Source organism: Arvicanthis niloticus, unplaced genomic scaffold (genome assembly GCF_011762505.2).
Source record: "Arvicanthis niloticus isolate mArvNil1 unplaced genomic scaffold, mArvNil1.pat.X pat_scaffold_694_arrow_ctg1, whole genome shotgun sequence".
Lineage (NCBI taxonomy): Eukaryota > Metazoa > Chordata > Mammalia > Rodentia > Muridae > Arvicanthis > Arvicanthis niloticus.
Window position 1 is genome coordinate 39460 of NW_023046306.1, and position 21245 is coordinate 60704.

At 36.2% G+C, this 21245-nt stretch overlaps 1 protein-coding gene across 1 annotated transcript in view; it reads right to left on the bottom strand.

The window, feature by feature from the left end:
- The window catches only part of LOC117702318 (3'-5' RNA helicase YTHDC2-like), a gene marked incomplete at its 5' end in the record, with an annotated part of 54837 nt that extends 34490 nt beyond the window's left edge, over positions 1 to 20347 (bottom strand). The window contains 7 exons of the mRNA XM_034493534.2: positions 84 to 262; positions 5108 to 5173; positions 5374 to 5500; positions 9157 to 9292; positions 15741 to 15889; positions 17150 to 17257; positions 20191 to 20347. Of these exons, the coding sequence (XP_034349425.2) occupies positions 84 to 262; positions 5108 to 5173; positions 5374 to 5500; positions 9157 to 9292; positions 15741 to 15889; positions 17150 to 17257; positions 20191 to 20347 (922 nt within the window). The remainder of the gene's footprint in view (positions 1 to 83; positions 263 to 5107; positions 5174 to 5373; positions 5501 to 9156; positions 9293 to 15740; positions 15890 to 17149; positions 17258 to 20190) is intronic.
- Positions 20348 to 21245: the final 898 nt, after the last annotated feature.

The window sequence follows — 21245 nt, forward strand, 5'->3', positions numbered from 1 at the left end:
ATCAATAGAATTCCAGAAAAAATTTTATAAGTAAATACTAATTTCCAACAAAGTTTGCTCCAGTTCTTTCAAACAGTACTCACCAGCATCACAACTATGGCAGATATTATAGAGAAGATGCATGATCAAATCCAAGTCTACTTTTTCATCATCAAAACTATGATGGTAAGCTTTCAACAGCTCTCTGTCTTCTGTACTGAGGTCATTTCCATTTGTTTGAACCAAGGAACTTTCATCTAGATTTCCAAATTCCAACGAAGCGCTAAGAAAGACACCAAATCAGTTTTTACTGAAAAGAGTAAGACTTTCAAGACCAACGTTTCCCATTATTCCCACCAAATTCCCAATATCCCCTAAGGATGCTGTTACTTCAGTATTATCTATGTCACTTCATGTATTATCTGCATTGATTGCAAACATATCATTGAACTTAAAATTAATAAGTGCTTTTAGAAAAATTACAACCTGAAGACACGCCATTAAAAATGCAAAAATGACTTATAAATATATCAAGATGCTTAGCATAAATTGTCACTAAGGAAATATATACCCAAACTACAAAGGTGCCATTCCACAACCAAAAAGAAGGCTAACATTAAAGAGGCAGTTGAGTGATACGGATGGTACAGAAATACTAAAACGTTCCTAGAAAAAAATGTAGACTGATCCAGCAATGTTGTCACACTGGCAGTTCTCCAGAGGGAAAACAGTGCTTACTATATCACATAGATATTCTATTCCTAGGTACAGATGGAAGAGAAATGGAATAGATAGATAGATAGATAGATAGATAAGATAGATAAGATAGATAGATAGATAGATAGACAGACAGACAGACAGACAGACAGACAGACAGGGTTAGATATCTATATTAACTGTCAGTTTAAATATTTGTGTTCCTGCTTGTTATAGTCAAGAGTGAAAATAACCCAAATAGTCATAAATTGACAAATGAATCATGGCATATCAACAGAAGGGACTACTGGTTGGAAATAAAACAGATAAACTTTGAAATCAGTAAGATTTAAAAAAAAAAAAAAAAGAAAGTTACAAAAGACTGCATATCATATTGGTCTATTTACACAAAATGCCCAAAATACTAAGTTACAGAAAGAGGAAATAAACTGGTGACTAGCCTAAGAACTAGGAGAGTCAGGTGGGAAAATAAGTAAATGATGATGGGCCCATTTTTTTTTTTGTGTATGATTAAAATGTTCTAATGTTGACTGCGGTGACTCTGAAAACTTTAAAAAAAGTCACTAACTGTGAATTGAGGTAAGGCAGTATTTCAATAAAATTTTACTTTACAAAATAAAGTATTTTATTATAGTCTTGAACCAAGTGCCTCTGCTACATTTTAACCTCAAATTCCATATTTTAATTTTTTGAGATTTTTTTTAGTAAAGATATAGCTATATGAGAGTTTTTATTTAAGATAAAGTCAAATAGAAGCCATCAATGTATTCTCAAGTACATTAAAATCTGCTTTAGTATTTAAAAATCTATGTAATTTATGTAAGTATCTGAGTAAAATTATCTAAAAGTTCTAATGAAAAATAATTAGGAACCACAGACACAGATCTATGAAAGAATGTTCATATAGCATACTCAAGTCCAGAGTTCAATCTTCAGAAACACACACACAGAGGCACGCATGCATGCACACAAGGGGGGATGGCAGTGGGAATACCCATATTGCAATGGTGTTTTTTCTCATTTTGTTTTTTAGTCAAAGTAATGTTTGCAGTATTAATTAAAATACAAATTCATGGAAGCCTAATTAAAATCCACAGTCGCATGATCCAGGGCCCTTTTCAATACTTTTTAGCCATTTCTTTTTATTTACTGCCATCTATTTGCTACTATATTTCAATGTGTAGTCTGTACCTTTATTTTTTTTTTTTGCATTTCTAAAACAGTTTATTAAATATATGCTTTTTATTATTTGCAAAAACTGAATGAAAAGCTTTTATGTAGTTTGGGGAAAGTATTTTCTTCTTATCTCACAAATAAACCATCCCTGTGGATTTCTCTATTTTTTTTAAATTTTTTTATTGGATATTTTATTTACACTTCAGATGCCATCCCCTTTCCCCATCCCCCACCCCTTAGAAAACCCCTAACCCATGCTCCTTTTTCCTTTTTGCATTTATACACTTTTTAAAAATGTTAATTAAAGGCTTTATAAGTTTGGTAATGCTCAATCAGAGGTGTAATCCACTACCCAACCTAGATATATCAACCATCCTTGACTAGTGGAGACACTTGAACATCTGCCTCCATGCCCCCCCTTCTCTCTCTCATCACCTAGCTTCTCCTCTCCTTCTTCTCCTCCTCTTCTTACTCCTTCTCTTCCTCTCAGTATTCCTCCCACCTTAGCTCCTCCTACACATCACCCTTCCTGTTAAAATGAAACTTTTCTCTCAAAATACAATTAGAGCATAATTATGCCAATTTGTACCAGTGAGGTACAAGACAGTCCTAATACCCAGTCTACCATTTTGTTGACTAGCCAGAACTTCTGTCATCTATCCTAACTAAAACACTTAGTTCTGAACCTGGCTTTTTCCTTGGCTTTAGAATGAATGTCAGCTGAAAACCATCCACTCAAATCTTTTCTCTCAAGGTAAATAGCCAGGATTGGCTATGAGACTATAAGTTTTCAACCCCATCAGAAATCCAGAATGACTGAGTTAACTATAATTGTGGAAAGCACAAAGCATAGCTTCTAAAACTTAGCCAATTTATAGAGACCTCTGAACACCTGGACACTCCCTCTACTACAAAATGTTGGAGCATCTGTTCTTCCGCCTTCTGGCCCAGGATCATCTGACAGACCTTAGTGCTCCAGAATTATTAAGGGCTGATTACTCTGTCTAGGCAGATATAATCAGTTGACTATTCTGCAAGTGTGTCCTTTTCTGGACAGTAATTTGTCTGTAGATGGAAAGAGGCAATTCTTGTCTAGTGGCTGTCTCACCACAAGTGGAGTAACTCCAAAGATGCTCAATTTCTTCTTAGAATTCAATACAGGAAGCTGTCAGGAGCAGACAGGTCTCTAATCAAAATGATATGATAGTATACTTAAGTGACCCTAAAACTTCCACCAGAGAACTCCTAAACCTGATAAATAACTTTAGCAACATGGCTGGATATAAAATCAACTCAAACAAATCAGTAGCCTTCCTCTACTCAAAGGATAAACAGGCTGAGAAAGAAATTAGGGAAATGACACCCTTCACAATAGCCACAAATAAAATATCTTGGCGTGAATCTAACCAAGCAAGTGAAAGATCTGTATGACAAGAACTTCAAGTCTCTGAAGAAAGAAATCAAAGAAGATCTCAGAAGATGGAAAGATCTCCCATGCTCCTGGATTGGCAGGATTAACTTAGTAAAAATGGCCATCCTGCTAAAAGCAATCTACAGATTCAATGCAATTCCCCATCAAAATTCCAAATCAATTCTTCATAGAGATAGAAAGAGCAATTTACAAATTCATTTGGAATAAGAAAAAACATAGGATATCGAGAACTATTCTCAACAATAAAAGAACTTCTGGGGGAATCACCATCCCTGACCTCAAACTGTACTACAGAGCAGTAGTGATAAAAACTGCATGGTATTGGTACAGAGACAGGCAGGAAGATCAATGGAATAGAATTGAAGACCCAGAAATGAACCTGCACACCTATGGTCACTTGATCTTTGACAAGGGAGCTAAAACCATCCAGTGGAAAAAGGACAGCATTTTCAACAAGTGGTGCTGGCTCAACTGGAGGTCAACATCTAGAAGAATGCAAATTAATCCATTCTTATTCCCTTGTACCTTTTATTAAACCCTTTTGTCGTTTGATAACTTATCTCCACTTCCCAGTGTACCCAGGAACCTGATGGTCAAAGTCTAAGCCTAAAGGCTCTGCATCTTGATTTCTAATGAACCTCCCATTCCTGCCAAAGAGAGGAAGGAACATCATGTGTGTACAGGAGATGATTTCGCATGCTACAAACTTATCATAGAGAACTTAAAGGAAATCTACTAATTTTTGGCCTTTGCCATTGAAAGGTCACAGAACAAGTATATACAGAACTCTGACACTACAATCAGCTTGTTTCTCACTGGTACTGTGAGGTTTCTTAGCTTTGCTAAGTTAGTTACTTCTAATCATCATGATACCTATCACGTCAAAACTTATGAAGAACAGCTGTCAGCTACCATGGCCTGCTTCATGTCCTCTCTGCTCGTCAGTTTGAAACTTTCATTTTTTTCAAGATTTACTTTTATTTATGTGTATGGAGGCCATAAGAGAGCATTAGACACCGTGGAGCTGGAATCACAGGAAGTCTTGAGCCCCCTTTATATGAATGCTGAAACCTGTAGAAAGCATTTTTTAACACCGAGTTATCTACATAGGCCCCTAAATGTTCAAGCTTTAAAAAACAAAAATCACCATTCTGGTGTAGTGTGGGGAAATGCAGAGACAAATATACAAAATATACAAATATACATTTGAATCTACCATGCCTTGAATATGAGTATACATGTGCATACGGATTTATATATGATCACCTCTGTTCACATGCATGTGAGCCTATGTATGGAAGCCAGTGGTCAACCTCATTTGTTATTTCTTAGATACTATCCCCATTTCTTCTTGAGTCAGGGTCTCTTCCTGGGACCTGGAGCTTGCCAGGTAAATGGTAGTTTGGGTAGTCAGGGAGTCCCACTCATCTTCCTGTCTCCATCTCTCCAGTGCTGAGATTTCAGAAATGTACCATCACATGGGCTCTTTTTATGTGGGTTCTGGAGATCAAAGTTAGGTCCTCATGCTTGTTCAGTAAGCACATTACTGACTGAGCTACCTCCCCATTCTCCGTATACCATGTTTAAGTGGAAATCTCTCAAATTTTCAAAAAAGTTTTTAAATAAAGTAAATATAATACAATATGTCTTATTAACAACCTGAAGAAGATTCTTTTACAACTACAAAAGTAAATCTCTGGTCAAAGGAGTTTAAGTGCCTTTCCTTTTACAGCCTCTATGATTTACATGGCTACAATTTTTTTTTTAAGGTAGAATTAAGTTTAAATAATGTTAAGGTTTTACCTGTAAGATTCTAGAAGATCCACAATTTCAGTCTGTCCAAAGTGCTTAGCCCAATCTAAAGCCATCCTGCAAATTTCAAAGATATCAGACTGAGAAATAATTTGTTTTCAAAATTACCTAACTAGTCACCCAAATTATTTACTCATTATAGCTGTGCCATCAATTATTATACAATAGATTTTAAAATAAAGACAATCATAAGAAAATTTCAAAGGTATGTGCAACTATATAATGATCTACAAAGAATGGATACAATCTAAACTTACCAGCCATTTGATGCTTTACTGTGGACATTGGCTCCCATACTAATCAATTGCTCTACTTGACTCGTAAAACCCCGTCCTGCAGCAACCATCAGAGCTGTTGCACTGGTCTCACTATGCCTATAATCAACTAAAAGAAGAAAAGGGTAAATGTTCAAATATTAAAAACTTCCATTGTTTTAGTTAAGTAGTAGAACTGACTATCAAAATTAACCTGTGACTGGTTCCTTTATTTTAAATGACAGCAACATTATATAACCTTCAACTCTCCCAATCACAAAAAAATCCAAGACGATCTTGCATAAATAGGGTAGAATAAAGTCTATCTTTGGAGGGATAAGAAGAAATTATTTAAGCTTTACTTATATAATTAAGAAAAAAAGAAAGCTATTGGTTTGCAGAATCCTTCAATGGTGATTTTTTTAATCTACATATTTTCATTATGTTCATTAAATAACAAGATATAAAATTAAAGAATTTAAAAGTTAATTTTCATCAATAACTAGCAATAAATGCTTTAAAGCAAAGTTCTTAAGGATTTTAAGATACTATAATATTAAACTCAAGGAAATAAATGACCCAAGAAGAGAAATAAACACTACACACTTCGATGACCATAAAAGTAATTTAATAATCACCAAGAAACCAGGACGATAGTCAAGAGTCATAGTTAAGTATTTAAATTGTCTCATCAATATTTTAAAACAATATAGTAGACAAAGTGATAAACCAATAACAAGGCTGAATTAATATATGTATAAATAATCGTAATTTTAACAGCCAGCAGTGGTGTTACTCACCTTTAATTCCCCCTACTTAGGAGGCAAAGACAGGCAAACACTGAGTTAGAAGCCAGTTTGGTCTACAGAGTGAGTTCTAGGACAGCCAGAGCTATACAGCAAACCCTTGTCTCATAAAAAAATAAATAAAATATATATAAAAGGATAGAGACTTTTAGGTCAACAGACCTAGTATATCCTAAGGTGGTCACTCACTAAGAAATTAAGCTCAGAACCAGAGAGCATGTATTGAAATTTTTTTACATTTATTTACTAATTTAAGGGACACATGACATCCATGAGAAGGTCAGAGAATAACCTGAGAGAAATATGTTCTCTTTCCCCTATTAGAATCTGAGGATTAAAAAATCATATCCTTGGGTTTTACAGTAAGCCTCTAGTCCTACTGTGCAATCTCCCCAGTCCCAGCTATACTCCTTTAGAGAGTTTATAAGTTAATATAAATTCAAAAGTGGTACAAACCAGGGAGTTTAGGGACTATATAGGTATCGAAATAAAATAAGTATGGTTGGCTGAGAAAACCTTACAAGAAAAAACTAATTTTACAGTTTAAAAAAATAAAGTCTTTCAGACATAAACACACTAAATCTTTTGGCACACCAGAAGCAGAAAAGACAGATGGTATATATTAACAAATTAATGGACAATTAAAACAATACAAAGTTGAAAATCACCCTCAAGTAAGAATGTTACAAGGTGTGATGGCGTCCACATTTAATTCCAGCGCTTAGGCAGCTGAGTCAGGAAGACCCTGAGTGTAAGGTCAGGCTGGCTTACACAGCCAAATCGTCTCCAATAAGCAAACAGACAAACCCACAAGAAAAAAAGAAAGGAAAGGAGAGAGGCAAGGAGCTTCATGTCTCTTTCCATATTAGACATTACCATCTGATAAAAATGCTAAAAGGTAGCATTACTGAGCAAGTATTTAAGCACTTATGATATGTGGGACCCAGAAGTGAGTAAAGCAGTCAAGGATTCTGCCTTCACAACGTTTGCATTCAGTGTAAGATGGGTAATGAACAATAACAATAATAAATCACTAATGATTAAACCATTAAAAATGAACAAAATAGATTAACAAAATAGTAAGAAAAGGATACAGTTTTACTAACGAGAAAAGGCCTCTCTAAGAGGCAGTAACTAACCTTAAAAAGCCCAGATGAAAGAGGCCATTAAATCTATCAGATTCTGTAGTCAGGATTCCAGGTAAAATTAAATAAAATTAAAGGGTAAAAGACAGGAATGTATCAGCAAATACAAGGAAAACAGGGCCAGTGAAATGGCTTAGCAGGGAAAGACGACTGCCCACCAGGCCTGACCTGAAAACTAGGTACATCCTCAGAACCTACAAGGAGGAAAGACAGAGCCAACTCCTACAACTTGTTTTTGACCTTCAAACATAGACCATAGCATGTGTGAACCCAAACACACACAAGCACGCACACACAATAAAATATAGTGAGAATGTAGAAAAACAACTCGTGCACCTGCAGAACAGAGAACAAAAAGAAGAGTGCTGGAAAATGAGCTTAGGAAGGCAGCGGAGGCACTGGTTCAGCTACTCTTCTCTAGGATCCAGTGCCTGACAATGAGCAAGGTAAGGGAATAAAGGTTTATTCTGGCTCATGGTTTATGAGTCCAGAAACAGTCCATCCTGGAGGTGAGGTGAGGACATGGCTGTGGCTCATTGGTGCGGTGGAAGAGCATGAGACCATCTGCTCACATTTGGCAGTAAGAAGCAGGATGGGAGGCAGGGCTGGGCTATAAAATAAAACCTCAAGGTCCACCCACAGTGTTCAACTTCCTCTAATAAGGTTCAACCTCCTAAAGGTTCCACAGCCTCCTAAGCAGTGCCACAGGCAGGGACCAAATATTCAAATACATGAGCATAGAGTTGACATTTCCAATTTAAAGCCACAACAGTCCCAATTGTGGAAAGGATTTTGAGGGTCTTTGTTTGTTTTTTTTTTTTTGTTTTGTTTTTTTTTCCTTCACACTATTATTGGAAGCAATGGAAAACTAGGCCAGTTGTGCTGCCCACAGTGGGCTGTGTCTTCCTACATCAATCACGGCAATCCTCTCACAGACCAGCCCAATGTAGATAATCACTCATTAAGAATCTCTTTCCCAGGTGATTTAAGATTGGGTCAAATTGACAATTAAAGCTAACCATTATAGCCATTAACAGATGAGATCCATTTAAAGAATAAATGTAAATAGAAATAGTAAAATGAAGGTTCTAAAATTGAGGTCTATGTACTTGAAGATGAGGCTTGTGGGGGGGGGGGAGGAGAGTACTTTCTGCCAGGAAAACCTAGAATAGATTAATTTTTTTTTTTTTTTTTTTAAAAAAGCCAAGTTGAAACATCAGAAGCTGAAGAAAGTGTTTTTTTTAAAAAAAAAAAAAACAAAAAAACAAAAAAACAAAAAACAAAAACAGAATGGTTAATAATTATAATCGTGCCTAGAAGCCTACAGAGTTGTATCTGTTCATATCTGGTTGCCAATATCCATCAAAGTCAATTAGTTAAATAAGGATAACTCATTAATGAAGACATATCATATGATATAAAGTTTGTGAGTATATGTAGATCAGAACCTGAGCCCATACACTTCAATGTAAAAAAATTCATAATTTACTAAATGATCCAAGGAATCCCAAAGTTATTACCCATTTTTTGTCCATTTCTTTTTCAATCACGAACCTCTTTGAGATATTTTTTTTTTCCTGCAGCACAGAGTTAAGGACCAGATTACATGGAAACATACAACACAAATTTATAAAACCATTTTTGTAAATAACTGTCATATCTGTGAAGAGTTTAGGAAATTACTCTAGAGACACTAACAAAATCTGAAACAATATAAGGCACTCCAAAATAAAATTAATGATAGTAAATAAAATGTGTCATGCATACTTTTTAAATTAGACTGTATTTGTACCACAAATAATGGCAAGAGAAAATTTTAATTTAAATAAACTTACCACTAACATTTTCAGTTAAAATAAGATGAAAGACCTGAGCAAAAGCATCAACATCTTTATGCAGCCATATGTCAGAAAGGCAGGCATCCATTTCCTTGATTAGCCATGGTTCAAGGCAATTCACATCTTTTTCTGTCTTTTAAAAACAAAAAAAGCAAAGATTATAAATTGTCTAATTGCTTAATATTTGTTTGCCTTTTAGGCAGCCTTACCATAACAGTGCTGGAGATATTGCTCTGGTGAGGTGGATAAGGGAGAGCCAACTGCTGCCAGGCTCAGCTACCACCCATGCCAGATCCAGGGCTCTGAATTGGTCCACCCAAAATCTGTATCATCTAAGAACACTTGGGTAGTACATCTTCCGATCTGGGCCAGAGCACTAAGCAGATCTTGGGTGGCAGCTCTGCCCCCCAACATCCAAGAACCCAGAGGAAGTGGGGATCCCAGGCGTTCTAACTTAGGGAGTATCTTAGGTAAGCAGACAGCAGGGCCCGCCCTAAACAGGGAGTAACTGGGAACCAAAAAAACCCAGAAAGTCACTCCCGGCCCGGAACACTGGTTCCTTCCAGTCTGGGCCAGAGCACTGAGCAGATCTTGGGTGACAGCTCTGTCCCCAACCTCCAAGAACCCAGAGGAAGCAGGGATCCCAGGCGCTCTAACTTGGACAGTGTCTTAGAAAGTAGTTCTCAGATCTGAGGCCTGGATCAGACCTCTGCCAGGTCTGCTGTTGTGTGGACCCCGGATTCCACCTGAGACATACTGGAAGGTCCACTCAATCCAGAGCCACAGAAGAACAAATGAACTCAGAGCTTCAGACAACATATCCTGAGATATTCTAGAGGAGAACACTGCACCAGAACAGCAGACACCTAGCAGGACTACTACCTTGGAGGCACCATATCCTGAGGCATCCTAGAGTTACCACTGTAATCAGTGCAGCTGGAAAAGATCACAGAGACATCTGGACCCCTAGGAGATCAGACACAAGCTAGATAACTAGAAAGACAGGCTCCAGTCAGAGACAGCAAGTACAGGCAGCACTAGAGTTAACCAGATGGCAAAAGGCAAGAGTAAGAACGTAAGCAACAGAAACCAAAGTTACATGGCATCATCAGAACCCAGCTCCCCCATCAGAGCAAGCCCTGAACACCCCATCACACCAGAAAAGCAGGAATCAGAATTAAAATCACTTCTCATGATGATGATAGAGGGCTTTAAGAAAGACATAAATAACACTCTCAAAGAACTTAAGGAGAGCACTGGTAGACAGATAGAAACCCTTAAAGAGGAAACACAAAAATCCTTAAGGAATTGCAAGAAAATGCAACCAAACGGGAAAAGGAATTAAACAGAACCATGCAGGATCTAAAAATGGAAGTAGAAACAATAAAGAAATCACAAAGGGACAATACCCTGGAGATAGAAAAACCTAAAAAAAAAGATCAGGAGTCATAGACACAAGTATCACCAACAGAATACAAGAGATGGAAGAGAGAATCTCATGTGCAGAAGATACCATGAAAAACATTGACACAACTGTCAAAGAAAATGCAAAATACAAAAGCTACTAACCCAAAATATACAAGAAATCCAAGACACAATGAGAAGGCCAAACCTAAGGATAATAGGTATAGATGAGGGGAAAGACTCCCAACTAAAAGGACCAGTAAATATCCTCAACAAAATTATAGAGGAAAACTTCCCTAACCTAAAGAAAGAGATGTCCATAAATATACAAGAAGCTTACAGAACTCCAAATAGTTTAGACCAGAAAAGAAATACTTCCCGCCATATAATAGTCAAAACATCAAATGTACAAACAAAGAAAAAATACTAAAAGCAGTAAGGGAAAAAGGCAAAAGTAACATATAAAGGCAGACCTATAAGAATTACACCAGACTTCTCACCAGAGACCATAAAAGCCAGAAGATCCTGGACCGATATCATACAGACCCTATAAAAGAAACACAAATGCCAGCCCAGACTACTATACCCAGCAAAACTGTCAATCATTATTGATGGAGAAACCAAAATATTCCATGACAAATCCAAATTTAGACAGTATCTCAACACAAATCCAGCACTTCAAAGAATAATTGGTGGAAAACTCCAACACAAGGAGGGAAACTACAACCTAGAAAAAGCAAGAAAGTAATCTTCTAAAAACCTCAAAAGAAGATAGTTTACACAAACATATCTCCATGGATGTTAGCCCAAAAGCTTGGATTAGGGAAGACTCAAACCCACAGACCACATGAAGCTCATGAAGAAGGAAGACCAAGAGGGGATGCCTCAGTTCTACTTAGAATGAGAAACAAAAATGCTCAAGGGAGCAAATAGGGAAACAAAACATGGGACAGAAACTGAAGGAGGGGCCATCAGGAGACCATTCCACCTGGGTATTCACCCCATGTACAGCCACCTAATCTAAACACTGTTGTGGATGGCTGGAAGTGCATAATGTGAGGAACATGATATAGCTGTCTCCTTAGAGGTCAGCCAAAGACTAACACACTCAGAGGACAATGTTCACAATTAACCACTGATATGATCAGGGGTTTTCCAATGGAGAACTTAGTGAGAGGACTGATGGAGCAGAAAGTGTTAGTGACCTCAGGTGGAAAGCAACAATACCAAACAACCAGAGCCCCCCAGGGTCTAAACCACCAGCCTGGGAACACATAGGGAGGGACCCAAGACTCCAGAGGTATATGTAGGGGAGGATGGCCTTGTCGGACATAGGTGGGAGAGGAGTTTCTTGGTCCCATAAAAAAAAAAAAAATTGAACACACGGGGGGCGGGGGGGAGAATGTGAGGGCAGGGAGGGGATAGTGAGGGAGGTAGGTGCGGTCACTGCCTCAGAAGCATGAGGAGGGGGATGGGATAGGTTTCTGGGTAGTGGGAGGAAGTAGGCTACGGGGATAAAATCTGAAAAGTAAATACTACAACCAATTTTAACAAGCGGAAAAAAAAAGTCTTCAGAACCAACATCTTTAAAAAAAAATGTCAGCCCCCTGGGGGTGGGAATTTTTTTTTTTTCTTGATACTAAAACTTGTTCTGAGAATTGTATATTGCAGAATACACAGCCTTGGTGTATCTACTCATCAAGCATACTGAGCAGACCTGCCCAAACCTCTGATGTCCTGTAATTCCATCTGGATTCAGTGAAGACACAGCATCAGAGGCTTATCAACTTATTCTTCCCCCCCACCCCTCTTCTAAAATCTCAACGCCCTTAATCAGCTTGAAGAAGTTAAAGAAGAGTCAGCGCCCCTATTCCCTGAGCTTGGGGACTAATGTGGTTAATAATGGTCTGTCTTTCTAGGGACAAGTAGTGGTTTTGTTGGAAGGGGGGGGGGATTAGCTAGTACTTATTGCATAGCCATAACCTATTGGTAGAAATCTGTATAATTATTATCAAGATGAAGTTATAATTTCTTAAATGGTACAAAATTTACTTTGACCTCAAATTTAAGGTTTTCATTGGTACGAGCCTCTTATTAATATAAAAATGAGATGAATATTGATACGCTCATGGGCATTGTGCCTGTATAACACATTTAGGAATACAATGCCTAGACCCAGCCCTTTTTTTAACTTTTTTAACTGATTTGGGACGGTTAACCTATGAGTTAAGGGACTATAGCAAATTCATATTTTTGAGTTTATTGTTAGGATGTTTTCCATATTTTATTTAGAAACAGCTGAGAGGAGTGAACAGACAACAGTCCAGGTTACCTTACATGGATAGTTGGTTTTCAAAACATCAGAAGTCCATAGAACTGACGCTACAAATATTTATATATTAATGTTCACATTGATTAGAGACCTGTCTGCTCCTGACAGCTTCCTGTCGTGGATTCTAAGAAGAAATTGAGCATCCTTGGAGTTACTCCAGTTGTTTGGTAACAGCCACTAGGCAAGAATTGCCTCTCTCCATCTACAAATTACTGTCCAGAAAAGGACACACATGCAGAATAGTCGACTGATTATATCTGCCTAGACAGAGTAATCAGTCCTTAATAATCCTGCATCACCAAGGTCTGTCAGATGATTCTGGGCCAGAAGGCTGAAAATTTGATGCTCCAACGTTCAGTAGTATAGGGGCTTTTCAGGTGTTCAGAGGTCTCTATAAATTGGCTAAGTTTTAGAAGCTATGCTTTGTGTTTCCCACAATTATAGTTAACTCAGTCATTCTGGATTTCTGACGGGGTTGAAAACTTATAGCTATTTACCGTAAGAGAAAAGATTTGAGTGGATGGTTGTCAGCTGACATTCATCCTAAAGCCAGGTTCAGAACTAAATGTTTTAGTTAGGATAGATGACAGAGGTGCTGGTTAGTCAACAAAAGGATGGACGGGGTATTAAGACTATCTTGTACCTCACTGGTACAAATTGGCATAATTATGCTCTAATTGTATTTTGAAAGAAAAGTTTCATTTTAACAGGAAGGGTGATGTGTAGGAGGAGCTAAGGTAGGAGGAGTACTGAGAGGAAGAAAAGGAGTAAGAAGAGAAGAAGAAGGAGAGGAGAAGCTAGGTGATGAAAGAGAGAAAGAGGGGGGAGACAGGGAGGCAGATATTCATGTATTTCCACCAGTCAAAGATAGTTGTTATATCTAGGTTGGTCAGTGGGTTACACCTCTGATTGAACAATTCCAAACTTATAACGCTTATGATTAACATTATTTTTAAAAAAAATGTATAAATGCAAAAAGGAAAAGGGGGCATGGGATAGGGGTTTTCTAAGGGGGAGGGAATGGGGAAAGGGGATGGCATCTGAAGTGTAAATAAAATATCTAATAAAAAAATTAAAAAAAAAAGAAATTTAGTACAAAGAAATAATTTGTTGCTATGGAATAATAAGAGCTGTAAGATAACAAGAACTACATAAGAAAAAAAAAGAACACTTGGGACATCCTGATCCAAAACTGCAGATCTCCATGACACAGGGCAACATCAGAATAATTGGGAAGAGTCCCGATGAGGATCCAATATTTATAATGTCACAGAACCCAGAGATCTCAAACCAGACCAATGACGATGTGTAGACATACTGTGAGACACACTGTGAGATGGCTTCCATGATGAGATGTTTCCTATGCTTTGTTTTTTTCTTCTTGTTGTTGTTGTTGGTGGTGGTGGTGGTGTGTGTGTGTGTGTGTATGTGTGTGTGTGTGTTGATTTTTTTGTTCGTTTGTTTTTGTTTTGTTTTGTTTTCAGGAGAGGTTGAAAGGGTGAAGGGCCAGCATGAGGAAAACCCTAGGACTGGGGTGCAGCATGATGTGAAATTCACGAAGAAACAATAAAAAGTTTTAAAAAAATGTATTTGCTGCAAGGACAATGGCTACAATCATCAGAAGTAAAAAACATATAACATGCATACACTATTATATAAAATATCACTAGTTTCATCTTTCAAACATTATCTTTCATAATATTGTATTACAATAATTTTTTTATCTGAAAGTGATTTTGTCAGCAAAGTACTATGATCTAGCCACATGAACTAATTGTGTTTGGTGGTATACTGGTAAAAATACAGGTTTCTTTTCCAGGTACATGAGAGAAAACATTACCCTAGAACTTCTTAATATTAAAACCAGATTCTTATCTATAACAAGTACAGGAGAAGCTCTCATTTATAATCCCAGCAACTCAAGAAGTTGAGGCAGAAGAAAGAAGTTTCCTTGTATTGGCAAGTTCCAGAGAACTTGGGCTGTCTCAAAAGCCCCAAAGAATTCCTTTCCCTACTCCAATCCCTCTGCCGCCCCACCAAAGTGCTGCTGGCAAGGAAACAGATTTCACCAAGCTTTAGAAGCTCTTCATATGTATAATGTCCAATGTGGTTCTTAAAACCACTATTTTACACAGTAAAAATCATGGACTGGAGAGATTGCTCAGCCATTAAAGACTAGGATCATAGCCAAAATGTCAAAATGCTGATTGCTAACTCAAAGGATCTTCCCTTCACTAAACAATTTTAAAACATCCTTCAGAAGTCTCTTTTATAACTCAAGTATATATCAATATATCAGAATTAAAATACTAATATATAATGTTAAACATTATCTAGCTTCTCATTTTAAAAATGTGCTAAATTTAGGGCTGGAGAGCTGGTTCTGCAATTAAGAGCACCTGCAGCTTTTACAGAGGACCCAAGTTCGGCTCCCAGCAGCATTTACAGGGTGGCTCATAGTCACCTGCAACTCCAGCTCCAGAGGATCCCATCCCTCGGCCTCCAGAGTATCTGCACTGATATGCACACAAATACATGCAGGCAAAACAATCTTACACATAAAATAAAAATAAACACATCTTTTTTTTTAATAGCTAAATTATTCTTCTAAAGACAAAGTTTGGGATCATAAGTATAGCTCAGGAATAAAGTGCTTACAAGGCCCAAGATTTAATCCCCAAACCTTCTTTTTAAAAAGAATTAGATTATTTTGAAAATATGTTATAGTCTAAAACAAAGAAAATTACCCTAAAATAACAAAATAAAAAAGTATTATTACCTCATTAAAATTGTTTAACCTATAAAATTTTCCTCAAAATATCATTATGAACCAGTAGTATCTTACCAGCTGACTGAAGACAGCATCACCTCCATCATCCAGTAAGTCATACTCTTCAGACACACTGGCAACAGCTCTCTGTCTCTGAGATTCAGGCTTGAAAGTATTCTCTTGAGCCGAGTACCATTCTGTGAGGGTGGTCTGTTGTTTCTCCTCTAAATATGGAAGAAAAAAAAGTACTTAGTCCTTTCCATTTGATAATGTGTTCCTTTGCTTAAACCAATAAACCTAAGTGAATGTCATATCACTTAAAAGTTGGCTTTACTCTGGAGTCACTTTTAAAAAATACAGTGAGTCTTTCATAAAGTTATGTTGTAACATAGGACATATGAAGCTACATAAAATCATTCTTCTATCAGTAAGAAATTTGTTTCTAATCCAGAATTTCAGAAACAGCATCTTTACCCATAATGTATCTACTATATAAATTAATGCCTAATACTCATATAGCACTTTGTATTAAATTATTTATTAAACTTATATCATCATGTCAATTGTTTGACATACAAGAAATCAGAAGTTCCAAACGTTTTAACATCTACAAGTTTCATAATTTACATGTAAGACATGATGTACTTTTGCAGTGATAGAGGGAATTGTTAATTATATATTCAAGTGGAGAATCAAGAGTTATGTGCCCATAATCATAAATAGTAAACAAAGAAACAAGTACAACCAAGTATACTATAGGAAGGAATATAAACTCCAAATACTTTATACACTGAAACACAGAATGCTACTGTAAGATTTTTTTTTTAAGGCAAACATTGATAAAATGAAAATAAAGGGCAACCCTATAACAATACCAGTTTGGAAATTTTTCTGGGAATAGAGAACATGCTGCAATTCTAACATTTAGTAGGCAGAGAAAAAAGATTAACCAAGTTTCAGGCCTATCTGAGCTATAAAGTGAGATTATGTTTAAAAATAAGTTTTAAAAATTGGAAAGCTTGATATTTTCAAGAAAAATAAGCCTACTGTCATCAATAAACAATCCTTCAGCTCTCTCCCATCTACTTCTTAATCGCACCTACTAAGGTAAGCTGTGGGGAACAGCATGTAACTCGCTGCTTTCTTAAAACACTGATTATGATTCGGGATTCAAACACATTCAATGCTCTCAATCCCAGCATGCATCCCAGCATCCCAATTCTATAATCTTTCCTGGCACAACATGCTTATGGTGCACAGACATACATGTGGGCAAAACACTCACACATGTAATAACAATAAACAAATCTTTAAAAAGTGTATTTGGGGCAATAATCACATTTTTCATCTAATTATATGCAAGAGAAAAATATGTTCAAGTGTACTAGTTCTTCTGTAAGCTTAAGATATATAAGGTAAACTTATAATGTAATCATTACAGAAATAATTTTCAATAGCAAATTTCTTAAAAGCAAAAACCCTACCTCGTTGCTTTTCTTTTTTGTACTTTAACATTTCTTTGTTGGTATATCCAGTAGTTCTTAAAATATCTTCCAGAAACATTTCTTTTACTTCAAATGGTCTTCCCTGTACTAAAAAATAAACATTTTTAAATATCCAATTTGCATCCTATAGATAATTCACAAAACAGAATTCTCACATTTAATGAAGCATCTTGCACTACGCAAAAGCTGTTGCAAAGCTCCAGTGACTCTTCTAACACCTCCTGTTAATGCTAAGTTTTCTCTATAGACAGCTTTCTAGAATGAACAACTGGCTTCACATTCTAGACAAGTGCTCACATGCTTTCCCCTACTGTTTACTACCTACTTCCCATGAGCCTGGCATCCCATCAGGAAGCAGGAACACTCTGCTAAGTACAGACAGCAGTACTTCCTACTTCCATGAGACAGGGAAGACCAATAACATGAAAAAAAAAAATGGAAACAGAATGCTGTGCAAAGTCTGACAACGAAGACCAACAAGAAAGAAGTAGTACAGAATGTTATTACAGTATACCACAGAGGGAAGTGACCACGCCAAGAAAATATTTTTACTGATTCATGAGGAAGGAGACAAAACAATTGGCTTCACAGAAAGTAAATAATATATGAAGAAAATACAAAGTCATCAGAGTAAAACCAAAAATGAGGCTATTTTCAAGAAACTAAAAGGTAAGTAGAAGAATAAGAGAGAAATTAAAGGCAGAGAAATGAATGAAGTCATAGTAAGGGTCTGTGTCCTGAAATAAAGGTCATTCAAGATTCAGAGTGTGCTGAACATCAACCAAGTTTCACTTCAGAAAGAACCACAATGATAACTTAGAAAATAAATTTTTAAAAACCAGAATAAAACCATACCAGGCAGCATCACGTATAGTAGGTCAGGCAATACATGAAGTCAGGTTAAATAATAATGACAATGAAGATTTTTAAAAAATTAAAAACCTAGATATATTGAAAGAGAAAGTAAAATGAAGTGAGATCATAATTAAATTTATTATGAAAATAATTTCTTTTTATGTCAGCTTGCCCAACAAGAATGTTTCTCTGACAAACAAGGAAAGCTAAAGAGAAATAAATTGGCCAGTGAAAGCTGACATTTCTTTTCACACTTATCAAAGGTGAAAAGTCAAATCAAACTCTCAATTAGCACAGGTTTCAACTTTATGTGCTTAATCATCCAATCAAATGTTATTAATATTATCAGACAAATGTACAACTTTGAAACTTAGGCGACTTTAGGTATCACCCAAAATATGCAAAGCAAGATTAAAACCATAATTTACATTAAATTTTCAGCTTTGGGCATATTAGAAGTGATGTCTATAAATTCTACATTCAAAACTCTGAAGAACAATCATCAGTATACAACAGAAAATAGAAACCACCAACATTAAAGGGGAGGGGCGGATTAAATGCATCTGAAATGGCTAGTAGAGTTGTAACAAATAAAGCAGGGAGAAGGAAATAATAATGAATAAAAACAGAGAGGAAAGAGATTAAGGAAATAAAAGCTAAAAAATACCAATATATCAGTACATGCGAATTAAGAGAAGCCCAGAGAGAAAACACGATAATGAAGAACAAGACTCAAGAAGCAGTGATCCCAGAGATCTGAGAATTCACACACACACACAAAACCATGAGATGTCATAGAGAATATATTATATATATATATATATATATATATATATTTATATATAATATAAAACTTTATATATATAACTTTTATATAAATATATATATAACTTTTGCCTAAAATCTAAATACTGGGCTTAGTAATTAAATCAGTGCCAAAATAACATTGTTAAGAATTCGTAAATGGGAGTCCACATTAGACAGGAGAGAACCAATTCTCACAAGCTGCCCTATGACCTGCACTCAAATACTATGGCCTTTGTGCATACACACACACACAAAATGAATAAAATGTAATTTTCAATAAAAATGCTACGTGAACAGCTCCTAACAATTAAAAAATTGTAAATCAATTATCCTTTAGAAAACTTGTACAATGAATCTATTCATAAAATAATGATGAAGAGACCCCTGAATACAATGGTAGACTAAAAGATGCCTTCCTGTGACCCAGTAGTACCAAGATAAGAAAATCAAGTAAGAGCTTTGAAAACATACAAAGGGAGTCCTAGTATGGTTGAAATGCAGGGAAACAAAACCAAAAACAAGAAGGAAGGATGTACAGTTCTCTAGCAGATGGAAGGGAAGCAGAGCCACATCCAGAAGGTAAACTAGGCAGCCCAGGAGAAAAGGGGCTACAATTTCTAACCACAAGAACTCAATTCCAGTTGTGGGTATTACTGGGATAAATGACTTCTCTAGCAAGATTGGTCAGGAGGGGAAAGGGGCCCCTCCCAACCTGCTTAGAGGTGGTGAGTAATACTAATAGAAAATCTATCGTTTAAAACTGACAAAACTTAGACGGCCTGAAACCAAAATCATTCAAGTGAAGATTCAAAAGTCAGGGAGCCTAAATTCAAACTGCCAGTCTCTGGATGAGAGACAACATAAAGAGATAGCTGGGCCAGATGTTGACAAGACAAAATGTAAAAGAAATAAGAGGTATAGCTCAAGCAGTAAAGTGTACAGGGAAAGGAAGCCTAATGTTGGTGGCTAAGAATAGACCTCACTAACCAAGGATAAGTGTGGGGTTTGACAGTCCTGAGCCTGGGATTTACAAGTGGATGACCAGGACAGTATAGAACACTATTCCAAGAGAGTGAGCAATAATGTGCAGAGCTGTGTTTAAAGAGAAACACGGGACAAAAGGAAGCTCAGTTCTTTTTAAGGTTAGATCATTGGATTTGCTACACAGCTCAGAGAGCTACAGATGCAAAAAAGAGGCCAAAGTAGAAACAAACAACTATGAAGCCTGTCTCATGGGAAGCATAAATGAATATCCTCCACTTCAAAATATTTCTAAATTTCTGTTAAAAAAAATAAAACATAATCACACTGCAAAGTTTTATTTCAAAGAAATTAAAGAAGATAACAGATAGTCTTACTATATATTACTGGACAACTTCCAAAATATCTTATGAAGAGATTCACATCCAAGGCAGCACTAGAAAGAATTAGTTTCAAAGTTGGGTGCTTTTGCAACAAGTCTCTTAACTTTGTAAGTAAAAAATCACTGAATCGGTCCCTTTCATGAACTTCATCCTGCAATGAACAGAAACAGAAACAAAACCATGGATCAGGTAAAACACTGTGATGATTCATCTTTAACAGAAAACACTGCTGGATTTATATTGTTCAAATTAAATAAGGAAAAGTCCATCAGTATCATGGACCAGTTTGCATTATTTATGATACAGAAATCATCGTATATTAACAACTTACCATAAATGAAAAAGTACTATTCTTTTTCATAGGCTCTACTACAAAAACTATTAAAAACTCTAAATTATCTCAGTCTATTAAATGCAGTCTTAATATGAACAAAATCAATTTAAATATATGTCTAGCTAGGCATGGCAGCACATCTTTGCAGTCTCAGCTACTGAGGAGGCTGAAGCTAGAAGATGACAAGATGGAAGCATAAACAATACAGCACGACCCTGTCTCAAACAACGGGAAAACCAGACACAGAAAAGCCCCTGTGTACATGCAACTGTTAGTACTGGGGATCAAGTAGGCAAAGCTTCTAAAACCTGCTTATTAAGACTACTACAACTTAGTCTATTTTTTTCTGATACAAACTAGAAAAAAGCTTAGAATACTTTAATAAGAGAGTAGTTTTTACTTAACAAGTAGCTAATTAATTTTGCAACTTAACCACAAAATTAAATGACTTAAAGTATACAGTTGCAATTAGGAACTCTATGGCATTAAAGGATTAATTAGGAAGCTAAGTATAGAGATTAAATCTAATTCTAGAAAATTCTAATTATATAAATCATTTTCATAGATGAACATTATATTTTCAAAAGACATCCTATTTGGTTATTTCTCCCATAAAACCCAAATGTCATAGCACCTTTATGTAATATAAGATATATTTCTAATAAATTATAAAATTACCTTGACACAATAAATAAATCAGTAATGCATTTTTTTT